Source organism: Penaeus monodon, chromosome 4 (assembly GCF_015228065.2).
Source record: "Penaeus monodon isolate SGIC_2016 chromosome 4, NSTDA_Pmon_1, whole genome shotgun sequence".
In the NCBI taxonomy this organism is placed as follows: Eukaryota; Metazoa; Arthropoda; class Malacostraca; order Decapoda; family Penaeidae; genus Penaeus; species Penaeus monodon.
Genome location: NC_051389.1, coordinates 30,721,166 through 30,736,879, shown reverse-complemented (window position 1 = coordinate 30,736,879; position 15,714 = coordinate 30,721,166). Strand labels below are relative to the sequence as shown.

Sequence of the window (15,714 nt, the reverse complement as noted above, 5' to 3'; positions counted from 1 at the left end):
GGAATTCTGCCTTGCCCTCGGGCGTACACCAATGTTTTTCAAGTTCTGTGAATCAATCAGAGACTGCCGTGGTGAACCCACGGGCACCCCCCGCCCTCCCTCTGTCTGTCCAAGTGAAACACTCTAGAGTGGCACTGGAGGGACTAGGAGTCTTGAAGTGGACCTATAGGGTAGCCACTAGAAGCCTATGGGCAGTACCGCAGAACTCGGCACTCCAGTAAACCCTGCAGTTCTGGAGAATCCTCCATTGCATGCTGACAAGAATATGGTTGATTTCCTTGGCTACTGTACCTGTATCACTACACCATGTCCAGCAATGCGGGTTGGACCGCTGATGCCAGGAGCCAAAAATAATTATTCTCTGGGACCTAGCAAAATCCCGAAGAAGGAAGCTTCTCTTGCTAATGGAATGAGCTCCTGAGCCATGGGGACTGGATACCACACTGAAATCACCCAGAATAATGCGAATATCATGGCGGGGGCAATTGTTTGCCAAGGATGTGAGTTTGGCCCCCTTTCACATTGAGTTTGCAATCATCAGTAGGTGCATATACAGCAAAAAGAGATATGAAGCCAAAAGCATTCTTCAGTCTCAATGCCATAATATGCTCATCAACTGGTGTTACCTCAACTACAGAGGGTTGAAGTCAGTTGGAGATGGCTATGGCTACTCCCTGGAGGTGATGACCATCGCTGCGGCCCAACCAGTAGTAGGTGTACACACCCATACTGATCGTACCACTGCCAGGTCTTCTCACCTCTAAGAGGGCAGCCACTTCAACTCCCAACCGCTCCAATCCCCTCAATCGTAGAGGTAAATGCTTCTCCTGCAACAAGGAGACACACACACACACACACACACACACACACACACACACACACACACACACACACACACACACACACACACACACACACAGTTTATACCTGAAAATTATTTAATATTTAATTTTTAAGAAATTGTATTTTTTAAGTCATCTTATAGTTTTTCTATACTGGTATAGAGAAATTACTTAAGAGTTTATAAAAAAAACAGCACTGCTGTAATTACAAAACTTACATTTCTCTGGATTTTGAATGCATCCGGAACACATGCCTTCTGGATATATGCTCTAATAGTCTTCCTGTTATGTTGTCACATGCAGCATTTGAGGGGGCAGCTACCAGAATTCTGCTGTTGGGTTCCCGTTTATATATCTGGAAAAAGATTCTTAAATGAGATCACATATTTACCCAAACCTACTAATCCCATGTCACCAGGAAAATGTGTTCACTGTATTATTTTGTGAAATGTCATTGCACATACACAGCTCTACAAGTGCTTAGCTACAAAGGAGTCAATTAGTAGACCTTGTGACCTCAAGTTATATCACATTCTCTTTGCAGGAAAAAAGTCTTTTTTTTTACTAATGCTATCAATATTGATGCTGTTATTATCATTATAGACATTATCATCATAATGATACTGAAATTACTAACAGCAATATTACTAAGAGATATTTCTGAAAATCAAGGAAACGTGTAAACAGGTGAGATAACTAGTAATGTATAACTGGATCATAGGTATGGCTTCAATGGCAATACCTTGCAGAAAATTTGTTAGAAAGTGCTGTGAGTGCTAGAGCGAACTTGAGGAGAGGGACTGTTCCTAACAAGGCAGCAGAAGCCTCAAGAGCCTTACTTTTAATTGATCCACTGGCTAAAGATCATTGGGGTGCAGTGGACACAGTGTTAAAAAGTGAAAGGAACCAGTTCTAATTAAGAAACACAAGTATTTCTCTGATAAGAGTTGTATGTCTCTAAAATTTCATGGTTCAATCTACTTTACAGAAAGATCAGTGGATAAGTAGGTCAAATTTGAACATGTCAGAACACTCAACTCAGAGAACCAAACAGCCCTTTCATGGCAAAGGTGCATTTAGAGGAGAAAAGAATCCTTTCTTCTCCCAATCAAATCAAAAATGAATATTTGGGTCCAGGGTCACCCTCCTAGGCTGGCAAAATAGTTGGCCCCCCGGCTGGCCTCGCAGGGTGGTGACCAGAGGGCTAACATGGCCGTGGATAAACAAAATGCCACCACACATAAGAAATCACTTCCCAGTAAAGAGAACAAAGATATCTATCCTTCAGAGAGTAAACCTATTAGTTCAGAAGGATGTAAAAGAGAAATCAATGGGTAAGGTTTTTCTAAATCATCCAAAATGAGATTCAGTGGAAACTCAATCAGTATTAGATCTCACCAAATTGAACAAGTTCATAGTAAATTACCATTTCCAAATGACAACTACACCATATGTGCATAGATTCTTCATCAGGGAGTATTTATGGTATTGCCTGATATGAAGGACACATACTGGTACATTCCAGTAGATCCAAGGTTCATAAAGTTCCTAGCTTTCCTATTAAATTAACAATTTTACAGATTCAAAGTCCTTGCTTTTGACCTAAGCATAGCTCCAAGATTCTTTACCAAAAAGCTAGTACCAGTTTGCACACGTCTGACATCACTAAGTCAACATTAATTTTTTTAATTTGGATGATTGGCTGATTATAGCAAATTTAGTAGAGGACTGGAGCAGAATGCACTGAAAGGTTTGTCCTGAGTTTGAATTATTTTTCAAGTACTGGAGTCTCTCTTAGAGTAAGCTCATCAGAAAGGTTGTCAACTAAGGGCATCCCAACTCAGATGCACATCAGCAGTAAACTGATCACAGTCAAACCAGGTGTTTGAGGACATGGTGGGTCAATACAGTCTCATAGAAATAGATCTATTTGCATCCACTCGGAAACAGAACATAAACTCCTCTCAATTCATAGCTTAAATGAGTCTACATGTGTCAAATTTCTCCACAACGCTTTCAGACTAGGTATACAGGACAATGTCTCTGTAATAACAAACACTTTTAGAGATTTTTCCTCTTCCACAATGAGAGATTATGAAGCAGGATGGAAATTATTTAAGATGTTCTTCGTAAATAAGAACAATGAAAGGATAACATTTTATGCATTATTACAATTTGTAGCTTAAGAATACATTAGCTGATATAGTTAATACATATTTATGTGCAATGAAATTCCCTTTCAGGGTAGACATGGGAATACAGACAGATCAAGAAGCTTTGGACAAAATGAAAAAAGGATTCTTAAGACAATGTTTGTATAATAGACAAACTATTCCATCATGTTTTTTTTCTAGAACAGCCTAGATATAATTGATTTTTTTTTCTGCTAAAAATATTTTTACTAAAGCAATATTTTTGTTATCCTAGGCATCAGGATTGATAATATCCCAACTGGCAGCTCCAGCTAGGACACCTGTCCTAGCCAAAAATGATACATTCTCATAGATTAGGACTGGTTAAAGTTTCAGCTTGGATAGTGGATGGTAGTCACCATCCCCTTTTCCTGTAGCAGGCTCTAAGGAACTATTTAAATTCCTTTAGATCAGATAATGACAGACTATGGATAGATCCAAGAAATAACAGTCTGTAATGCTTGGGACTTGTATAAGATTATATGTTGAGTAATTAAAGAAGCACTTGCTAATGCAGTTCCTAGGGCAGATCAGGTCAGAAGCTGCACTTCATCCTAAGCATTTACAAGATTATTTGATGTAATTACAGTGCAAAATCAGAGACAATGGGCTGCGGTGGATTCTTTTGTGAATAGTTATTGAACTATGTATGTACCAAATACTTCACGTGTTATATTGACTACATTACTTTAAGATATGAAGTTGAAATGGATTAGTCCATGATAGCTGAATAGATAAAGGGTATAAATAGTTTACTACAAATCCATTTTATTTTCTTCCAAATGGTTTTCATGATGAGACACAAGTCAGTATGGAAGATTGTAGATGTAACTTTCAGAGTAATTAAGTTTTTCTTTATTTTCTGTTTTGTAAGTAGTAGAATGTTAGTTTTATTTAAGAAGTAAATAAGCTATTTTACTCCCAAAAACAAGTGATGTTTTGCTTACAAGCAGCTAAATATATCCTCAGTGAATTAGTTATAAAGTACAAGGTCTGAAGTATTGAAAAACCTGTTTTTATAATATGCATTAGAATTCTGACATTTGCCAGTGAGGAAGGGTAAGGGTAGGGGAGATCACGGAGGTGCTGTTATGATGTCTACAAGTCATGAAATTTTTTGATGTACTTTTAAGGTGCCAGTAAGCCTGGCATTCAGCTAGCAGTATGTCATAAAAATAGGGTTTTCAATACTTTAAGCCTTTTATTTAGGCTTTTATTTATATATATATATACAGAGAGAGAAGGTACCAGAAACCAGATTCTAAATCTGAAACTGACCATAGAGAAAAACAGAGAACATCAGAAAGACCTATACCTGTGTTTCATAGATTACTTGAAGGCTTTTGATACTCTGGAATTTCCAAAACACATCATCCAACTAATAAAAGACATGTATGACCAACAACAAGTAACTGTAAGAACAACTTATGGGTTAACAGAATGGTTTGAAGTCAACCAAGGAGTACGACAAAGTTGCATTCTATCTCCACACCTTTTTAATATGTATTCTGAAGCAATTATGAGAGATGCTCTAGAGAATTTTGAAGGAACTGTAGATGTTGGAGAATACAAAATATCAAATCTAAGATATGCCCATGATATAGTTTTAATTGCCAGCAGTATCACTGAACTACAACAACTACTAGATAAAGTTAGAGAAGCAAGCAAAAAGGCTGGTTTGTTTCTTAATGCCAAGAAAACTAAGATCATAAAGATTCGAAGATAACCGGCAATGAACGATGATGAACATGTTACAATCAATGGAATGGTTGTGGAAAATGTGAAAGTTTACTTATCTTGGAGTTGTTTTAACTATACATATGATAATTCACCGGAGATAAAAGAAGACTTGTCATTGCCAAAAATGCCACAGTTTGCTCTCAAAACATCTGGAAAGACCGAAGCATTGCCTTACGAACAAAGCTGAGGTTTATTGAACAAATTACTTTTCCCAATTGTGTCATATGGTTCCGAGTGTTGGGTGCTGAAGATAGACAAAAAAAAGAGTGATAGGAAACAGAGGAAGAGGCAAACCGAAGACAAGACTGAGCGATAACATCAAAGATATTTGCAGGCTGTCGATGGTACAAGTTGAAAGAAAAGATCAAGTTAAGTGGCGAAGGATGGTGGAGAGGTCCACGGCTGCTCAAACATGAGCATACGTTATTGATGATGATATATATGTGTTAGTGTGTGTGTGTGTATGTGTGTGTGCACATATCTATATATATATCTAGATAGATAAATAGATTTGTAAACACACACACATGTATGTTTATATACATATATATATTTATATATATATATATATATTTTTTTTTATATATATATTTATATATATATATATATATATTTTATATATATATATATTATATATATTTATATATATATATATTTATATATATATATATTTATATATATATATATATATTTATATATAAATATAAATATAATTGTGTGTGTGTGTGTGGTGTGTGTGTATACATCTCTCTCTCTCTCTCTCTCTCTCTCTCTCTCTCTCTCAGCTTCTCTCTCTCTCTCTCTCTCTCTCTACATGTATATATACATATATATATATATATATGTATATTAAAAGTAATCATGGGAGACCTCAATGCCAAAGTAAGCAAAAGTCATCTAAAAAATGACACCTGTGGAAAATTCGGCCTTGGAGATATAAATGAAAGAGGTGAAGATTTTATTGAATTCTGTAGTAAAAATAATCTAGTTATAACCAACACATTGTTCCAACACCACTCGAGACAATTGTACACGTGGTTTTCACCAGACAAAAGAACACGCAACCAAATTGACTACATTGTGTTGAACCAGAAATGGAAAAGTTGTATAAAAAATGCCAAGACAAGACCTGGTGCCGACGGCAACAGTGACCACCAACTACTATCAACTTTCAAATAAGACTCAAAAAGATTTTGCGTCCAACACCACCTCTAAAGCTCGACTACAAAACTCTTGATAACAATTACAGAATTACAGTGTCAAACAAATTTGAAATACTCAATCAATGTGAAGATGATAAAACACCAAATGAGTTGTGGGATGAGGGAAAAGAACTCCTGCTGAGCACTGCTTAAGAAACTATCGCCAAAAAGAAAAAAACAAATTCCCCTTGGATATCTGAAGAAACACTAAGTGAAATTGAAACAAGATGATGCCTAAAATCAAAGGGTATTAATAATCCAGTTGAAGATATAATTAACAAAAAAAAAAATTTCAAAGATTATTGCGACGAGATAAAGAAAAATATTTAAATGAACATTGCCAGAGAATTGAAAACTGTTCTATCAATAAGACAACTAAAGAACTCTACCAAAGAGTACGAAACATCACACGAAAATTTAAACCTACAATGGACACTATCAAAACTGAAGATGGACTTGTTTTATGTGATGGAAAAGAAGTCAAAGATAGATGGAATCAATATTGTTCCAACCTATACAAAAAGAATAAAGATCTAACAACAACATTAATTGGACTCAATGACAGCAAAGATGAACCACCGCCACTGCTAAAAGAATCAAAGAATAACAAGAGGCCCGGAATAGATGAAATAACAGCAGAACTAATCAAGAATGCTGGCGAAAGTGTTGAATACTTCCACAAACTTTGTACGAAAATTTGGAATGAAAGAAAATGGCCAGAAGACTGGGTAAAATCAGTCTTTACTCCCATACCTAAAAATGGTGATGCACTCCAATGCAACAATAACAGGACAATTGCATTAATAAGTCACAGCAGCAAAATTTTATTGAAAATTATTGCTGAAAGAATGAAATTGAAGACGAGAAGAAATTGCAGATGAACAAGCAGGTTTTCCGCCCTGGAAAAGGTACCAGAATCCAGATTCTAATCTGAAATTTGATCATAGAGAAAACAGAGAACATCAAAAAGACCTATACCTGTGTTTCATCGATTACTCGAAGGCTTTTGATACTCTTGATCACAATATCCTCTGGAATAACATGAACGATATGAAATTTCCAAAACACATCATCCAGCTAATAAAAGACATGTATGACCAACAACAAGCAACTGTAAGAACAACTTTTTAATATATATTCTGAAACAATTATGAGATGCTTTAGAGAATTTTGAAGGAACTGTAGATGTTGGAGAATACGAAATATCAAATCTAAGATATGCCCATGATATAGATTTAATTGTCAGCAGTATCACTGAACTACAACAACTGTTAGATAAAGTTAGAGAAGCAAGTGAAAAGGCTGGTTTGTTTCTTAATGCCAAGAAAACTAAGATCATGAAGATTCGAAGATAACCAACAGTAAACGATGATGAGCATGTTACAATCAATGGAGTGGTTGTATAAAATGTGAAAGAGTTCACTTATCTTGGAGCTGTTTTAACTAATACATGTGATTCACCGGAGATAAAAAGAAGAATTGCCATTGCCAAAAATGCCACAGTTGCTCTCAATAACATCTGGAAAGACCGAGGCATTACCTTACAGACAAAGCTGAGGTTATTGAACCATTACTTTTCCCAATTGCATCATATGATTCTGAGTGTTGGGTGCTGAAGAAGATAGACAAGAAAAAGGTCAATAGTTTTGAAATGTGGTGTTACAGACGAATACTATGTATTAAATGGAGGGAGAAGAAAACAAATGATGAAGTGCTGAAAAAAGTAAATTGTAAAGAACGGCTGTTGGACATCTTGAACAAAAGGAAACTAAAGTTTATTGGTCATGTGATGAGAATAAAAGTATTGAGAAAGACTTGCTGACAGGGATGGTGAAAGGAAACAGAAGAAGAGGCAAACCGAAGACAAGACTGAGTGACAACATCAAAGATGTTTGCGGGCTGTCGATGGTACAAGTAGAAAGAAAAGCGCAAGATTGAGTTGATTGCCGAAGGATGGTGGAGAGTCCACGGCTGCTCAAACATGAGCATACCGTTATTGATTGATATATGTATATAGATACACACACACACACACACACACACACACACACACACACACACACACACACATATATCTTTACACGTGTGTGTTTGTGTGTGTATATGTATGTATGTATATATGTGTGTGTGTGCATTTGTGTGTGCATTTGTGTGTGTGTGTGTGTGTGTGTGTGTGTGTGTGTGTGTGTGTGTGTGTGTGTGTGTGTGTGTGTGTGTGTGTGTGTGTGTGTGTGTGTGTGTGTGTGTGTGTGTGTGTGTGTGTGTGTGTGTGTGTGTGTGTGTGTGTGTGTGTGTGTGTGTGTGTGTGCATGTGTGTGAGTGCGTGTGTGTGAGTGCGTGTGTGTGAGTGCGTGTGTGTGAGTGCGTGTGTGTGAGTGCGTGTGTGTGAGTGCGTGTGTGTGGTGTGTGTGTGTGTGTGTGTGTGTGTGTGTGTGTGGTGTGTGTGTGTGTGTATGTGTAAATATATATACATACATATATATGATTATATATATATATATATATATATATATATATATATATATATATATATATATATATATATATACATATATATGTATGTATATATTTTACACATACACACACACACACACACACACACACACACACCACACACCACACACACACCACACACACACAACACCACACACACACAACACCACACACACACACCACACCACACACACCACACACACACAACACCACACCCCACCACTGCACTCACACCATGCACACACCCCGATCCAACCCCCATCACACACACCACTAAAAAAGAACAAAAAAGATAAAACCCACTCACACACATGCACAACACCACACCACACACCACACACACACACACCACACACAACAAAACCCACACAACACAAAACACCACCACACACACACACACACACAACACACACAAAAAACAACCCCACACACCCCACACACACACCACACATCCCAACCAAATGCAACACAAAATGCACACACACACATATATACATACATACATATCACACCAACACACACTTTTAAAGTTAATTGGGGTGTGTGTGTGTGTGTGTGTGTGTGTGTGTGTGTTGTGTGTATTATATACATATTCATCAAAAAGGGTATGCTCATTTTTGGGGCAGCCGTGACTCTCCCCCATCCTTCGGCAATCAACTAAATCTTGCGCTTTTCTTCTACTTGTACCATCGACACCCGAAAACTTTCTTTTGATGTTTCACCATCTTGTCTTCGGTTTGCCCCTTTCTTCTTTTCCTTTCACCATCCTGTCGCAGTCTTTCTAAATATTTTTATTCTCATCACTGCCCAAATAAATTTTATTTTCCTTTTTGTTCAAGATGCCCAACAGCCGTTCTTTAAAATTTACTTTTTCACACTTCATCATTTGTTTTTTTCTCCCCATTTAATACATAGTATTCGCCTGTAACACCACATTTAAAACTATTCCCTTTTTTTCTTGTCATTTTTTCAGCCCCCCAACCCCAAATCATATGATGCAATTGGGGAAAAAGTAATGTTCAAAAAACCTCAGCTTTGTCTGAAAGGTAATCCCTCGGTTTTTCCCAAAATGTATTGAGAGAAACTGTGGCTTTTTTGGGCAAGGGGCAATTCTTCTTTTTTATCCCCCGGTTAATCAATGTATTAGTTAAAACCCCCTTCCAGAAAAGTAAATCTTAAACTTTTTATACAACCCTCCTTTGATTGAAACATGCCATCTTTTTTCTTTGGTTACTTCGAATCTTCATATCTTATTTTCTTGGCAAAAGAAAAAAACCAGCCTTTTACTTGTTTCTCTAATTTTATCTAACAGTTTTGTAGTTCGTATCTGCTGAAAATTAAAATCTATATCATGGCATATCTTAATTTGATTTTTCGTATCTCCAACATCTACAGTTCCTTAAAAATTTTTAAACATCTCATATTGTTTCAAAATAATTTTAAAAAAGTTGTTCTTAAGTTGCTTGTTGTTGGTCATACATGTCTTTTATTGCTGATGATGTTTTTGGAAATTTTTCATATCGTTCATTTTTATTCCAGGGGATATTTGATCAAGTCAAAAAGCTTCGAGTAATCGATAAACAGGTTGGCTTTTTGATGTTCTCTGTTTTCTCAAATTTAAATTTTCCCTTTTTTAGATCGGGTTTCTGGTACCTTTTCCAGGGCGAAAACCTGCTTGTTCATCTGAAATTTTTTCTCGTCTTCATTTCATTCTTTCACCAAAAATTTAAATAAAATTTTGCTGCTGGACTTTTAATGAAATTTTGTCCTGTTTTTGTTGCTTTTGGGAGTGCTCACCTTTTTAGGTATGGGAGAAAAGACTGATTTTACCCAGTCTTCTGGCCATTTTCTTTCTTTCCAAAATTTTCGTACAAAGTTTGGGGAAATATTCAACACTTTGGGGCCAGCTTTCTTAAATTTTCGCTGTTATTTCATCTTTTCCCGGGGCCTCTTGTTATTCTTTGATTCTTTTAGCAGTGGGGTGGTTCATCTTTCGTCATTGAGTCCATTATGTTGTTGTTAGATCTTTTTTCTTTTTGATAGGTTGGAACAATATTGATTTCCATCTATCTTTGCCTTCTTTTTTCCCCCATAAAACAAGTCCATCTTCGTTTTGATAGGTCCATTGTAGGTTTTTAAAATTTTTTTTGTGAGTTTCTACTCTTTGGGAGGGTTCTTTTTTGTTTTTCTTATTGATAGAAAGTTTTTAAATTTTCGGCAATGTTTTTAAATTTTTTTCTTTTTCTCGTCCAAAAATCTTTGAAATTTTTTTTTTTGTTATTTATTTACTGGATTATTAATACCTTTGATTTTAGGCATCATCTTTTTTCAATTTCACTTAGTGTTTCTTCAATTTTCCCAAAGGGAATTTTTTTTTTTTCTTTTGGGGTAGTTTTTTAAGCATGCCAGCGGGGTTCTTTTCCCTCATCCCCCAACCATTTGGTGTTTTTACTCTTCCCTTTATTGAGTATTTCAAATTTGTTTTTACCCTGTATTCTGTAATTTTTTTCAAGTTTTTGTATCGGCTTTAATTGGGGTTGGACGCAAAATCTTTTTTGGGGCTTATTTGAAAGTTGAAGTGTTGGTGGTCCTGTTGCCGTCGGCACCAGGGCTTTCTTGCATTTTTTATACAACTTTTTCCCTTTCTGTTTAACACAATGTAGCAAATTTTGGGTTTCGTGTTTTTTGTCTGTGAAAACCCGTGTACAATTTTCCCCCGGTGGGTTGGAACAATGTGTTGGTTATAAATAGATTATTTTTTTCTACGAATTCAATAAATCTTTACCTCTTTCTTTATTCTCCCAAACCGAATTTTCCACAGGGTCATTTTTTAATGACTTTTGCTTACTTTGGCATTGAGGTCTCCCATGATTCTTTTAATATACATATTACTATAATTTTTATATAATGTAGAGAGAGAGAGAGAGAGAGAGAGAGAGAGAGAGAGAGAGAGAGAGAGGAGAGGGGAGAGATTTAAAACCCCACACCCCCAACCCAAAACCCACCAATTATATTTATATTTATTATAAAAATTATATATATTATTTAAAAATATATATAATTAATATTAAAATAATAAAAAAAAATATATAGTATATATATTATATATAAAAAAATTTAAAAAATATATATAATATTTAAAAAATAAAATTTTATAATTTAAAATTATATATATATATAAATAAAATTTAAAAAAAAAAAAATTTTATATATTATATATAAAAAATATTACAAAAAAAATAAAATTTTAAATTTTATATAATATATATATATTATAAATTTTTATAATTTTAAAATATAATTTATATATATCATAAATATATATTGTTTTAAACTACTGGTGTGTGTTTTCAAATCTATTTATCTATCTAGAATAATATAATATGTGCACACACAATCCACAACACACTAACACATATATTCATCATCAATAACGTATGCTCATTTTAGCCCGTGGACCTTCCCCATCCTTCCCACCCCTTAAATTGATCTTTTCTTTCAACTTGTCCCCCCGACAGCCTGCAAATATCTTTGAGTTATCGCTCAGTCTTTGTCTTCGGGTTTGCCTCTTCCCCTGTTTCCTATCACTTTTTTTTGTCTATCTTCAGCACCCAAACCCACCCCGAACCATATGACACAATTGGGAAAGAAATTTGTTAAATAACCTCAGCTTTGTTCGTAGGCAATGCTTCGGTCTTTCCGATGTTATTGAGAGCAACTGTGGCATTTTTTGGCAATGACAAGTCTTCTTTTTATCTCCGGTGAATTATCATAATGATTATTTTAAAACAACTCCAAGATAAGTAAACTTTCACATTTTCCACAACCATTCCATTGATTGTAACATGTTCATCATCGTTCATTGCCGGTTATCTTCGAATCTTTATGATCTTAGTTTTTCTTGGCATTAAGAAACAAACCAGCCTTTTTGCTTGCTTCTCTACCTTTATCTAGTAGTTGTTGTAGTTTCGTGATACTGCTGGCATTAAAACTATATCATGGGCATATCTTAGATTTGATATTTTGTTTTCTCCAACTCTACAGTTTTCCTTCAAAATTCTCTAGAGCATCTCTCAAATTGCTTCAGAATACTATTAAAAAGGTGTTGGAGATAGAATGCAACTTTGTCGTACTCCTTGGTTGACTTCAAACCATTCTGTTAACCCATAAGTTGTTTCTTACAGTTACTTGTTGTTGGTCATACATGTCTTTTTATTAGTTGGATGATGTGTTTTGGAAATTCCAGAGTATCAAAGCCTTCAAGTAATCTATGAACACAGGTAATGGTTCTTTCTGATGTTCTCTGTTTTTCCCCTATGGTCAGTTTCAGATTTAGAATCTGGTTTCTGGTACCTTTCTCCTCTGTATATATATATATAAATAAACCTAAATAAAGGCTTAAAGTATTGAAACCCTATTTTTATGACATACTGCTAGCTGAATGCCAGGCTTACTGGCACCTTAAAAGTAAATCAAAAAATTTCATGACTTGTAGACATCATAAAAGCACCTCCGTGAATCTCCCCTACCCTTACCCTTCCTCACTGGCAATGTCAGAATTCTAATGCATATTATAAAAAAGGTTTTCAATACTTCAGACCTTGTACTTTATAACTAATTCCTGAGGATATATTTAGCTGCTTGTCAAACAAACCATCACTTGTTTTTGGGAGTAAAATAGCTATTACTTCTTAAATAAACTAACATTCTACTACTACAAAACAGAAAATAAAGAAAAACTTAATTACTCTGAAAGTTACATCTACAATCTTCCATACTGACTTGTGTCTCATCATGAAAACCATTTGGAAGAAAATAAAATGGATTTGTAGTAAACTATTTATACCCTTTATCTATTCAGCTATCATGGACTAATCCATTTCAACTTCATATCTTAAAGTAATGTAGTCAATATAACACGTGAAGTATTTGGTACATACATAGTTCAATAACTATTCACAAAAGAATCCACCGCAGCCCATTGTCTCTGATTTTGCACTGTAATTACATCAAATAATCTTGTAAATGCTTAGGATGAAGTGCAGCTTCTGACCTGATCTGCCCTAGGAACTGCATTAGCAAGTGCTTCTTTAATTACTCAACATATAATCTTATACAAGTCCCAAGCATTACAGACTGTTATTTCTTGGATCTATCCATAGTCTGTCATTATCTGATCTAAAGGAATTTAAATAGTTCCTTAGAGCCTGCTACAGGAAAAGGGGATGGTGACTACCATCCACTATCCAAGCTGAAACTTTAACCAGTCCTAATCTATGAGAATGTATCATTTTTGGCTAGGACAGGTGTCCTAGCTGGAGCTGCCAGTTGGGATATTATCAATCCTGATGCCTAGGATAACAAAAATATTGCTTTAGTAAAAATATTTTTAGCAGAAAAAAACTCAATTATATCTAGGCTGTTCTAGAAAAAACATGATGGAATAGTTTGTCTATTATACAAACATTGTCTTAAGAATCCTTTTTTCATTTTGTCCAAAGCTTCTTGATCTGTCTGTATTCCCATGTCTACCCTAAAAGGGAATTTCATTGCACATAAATATGTATTAACTATATCAGCTAATGTATTCTTAAGCTACAAATTGTAATAATGCTAAAATGTTATCCTTTCCCTTGTTCTTATTTACGAAGAACATCTTAAATAATTTCCATCCTGCTTCATAATCTCTAATTGTGGAAGAGGAAAAATCTCTAAAAGTGTTTGTTATTACAGAGACATTGTCCTGTATACCTAGTCTGAAAGCGTTGTGGAGAAATTCGACACATGTAGACTCATGCAAGCTATGAATTGAGAGGAGTTTATGTTCTGTTTCCGAGTGGATGCAAATAGATCTATTTCTATGAGACTGTATTGACCCACCATGTCCTCAAACACCTGGTTTTGACTGTGATCAGTTTACTGCTGATGTGCATCTGAGTTGGGATGCCCTTAGTTTGACAACCTTTCTGATGAGCTTACTCTAAGAGAGACTCCAGTACTTGAAAAATAATTCAAACTCAGGACAAACCTTTCAGTGCATTCTGCTCCAGTCCTCTACTAAATTTGCTATAATCAGCCAATCATCCAAATTTAAAAAAATTAATGTTGACTTAGTGATGTCAGACGTGTGCAAACTGGTACTAGCTTTTTGGTAAAGAATCTTGGAGCTATGCTTAGGTCAAAAGCAAGGATTTTGAATCTGTAAAATTGTTAATTTAATAGGAAAGCTAGGAACTTTATGAACCTTGGATCTACTGGAATGTACCAGTATGTGTCCTTCATATCAGGCAATACCATAAATACTCCCTGATGAAGAATCTATGCACATATGGTGTAGTTGTCATTTGGAAATGGTAATTTACTATGAACTTGTTCAATTTGGTGAGATCTAATACTGATTGAGTTTCCACTGAATCTCATTTTGGATGATTTAGAAAAACCTTACCCATTGATTTCTCTTTTACATCCTTCTGAACTAATAGGTTTACTCTCTGAAGGATAGATATCTTTGTTCTCTTTACTGGGAAGTGATTTCTTATGTGTGGTGGCATTTTGTTTATCCACGGCCATGTTAGCCCTCTGGTCACCACCCTGCGAGGCCAGCCGGGGGGCCAACTATTTTGCCAGCCTAGGAGGTGACCCTGGACCAAATAGTCATTTATGATTTGATTGGGAGAAGAAAGGATTCTTTTCTCCTCTAAATGCACCTTTGCCATGAAAGGGCTGTTTGGTTCTCTGAGTTGAGTGTTCTGACATGTTCAAATTTGACCTACTTATCCACTGATCTTTCTGTAAAGTAGATTGAACCATGAAATTTTAGAGACATACAACTCTTATCAGAGAAATACTTGTGTTTCTTAATTAGAACTGGTTCCTTTCACTTTTTAACACTGTGCCCACTGCACCCCAATGATCTTTAGCCAGTGGATCAATTAAAAGTAAGGCTCTTGAGGCTTCTGCTGCCTTGTTAGGAACAGTCCCTCTCCTCAAGTTCGCTCTAGCACTCACAGCACTTTCTAACAAATTTTCTGCAAGGTATTGCCATTGAAGCCATACCTATGATCCAGTTATACATTACTAGTTATCTCACCTGTTTACACGTTTCCTTGATTTTCAGAAATATCTCTTATTAATATTGCTGTTAGTAATTTCAGTATCATTATGATGATAATGTCTATAATGATAATAACAGCATCAATATTGATAGCAAAAAAATTGAGTCACAGGTCTTACTAATTGACCCTT

At 35.4% G+C, this 15,714-nt stretch overlaps 1 protein-coding gene across 1 annotated transcript in view; it reads right to left on the bottom strand.

Moving 5' to 3' along the window:
• Positions 1–1,041: 1,041 nt before the first annotated feature.
• LOC119571470 (putative helicase mov-10-B.1) overlaps positions 1,042–15,714 on the bottom strand; it is a 29,372-nt gene continuing 14,699 nt past the window's right edge. Inside the window, exon 4 of the mRNA XM_037918764.1 lies at positions 1,042–1,197. Coding sequence (XP_037774692.1) covers positions 1,057–1,197 — 141 coding nt within the window. The 3' untranslated portion in view covers positions 1,042–1,056. The remainder of the gene's footprint in view (positions 1,198–15,714) is intronic.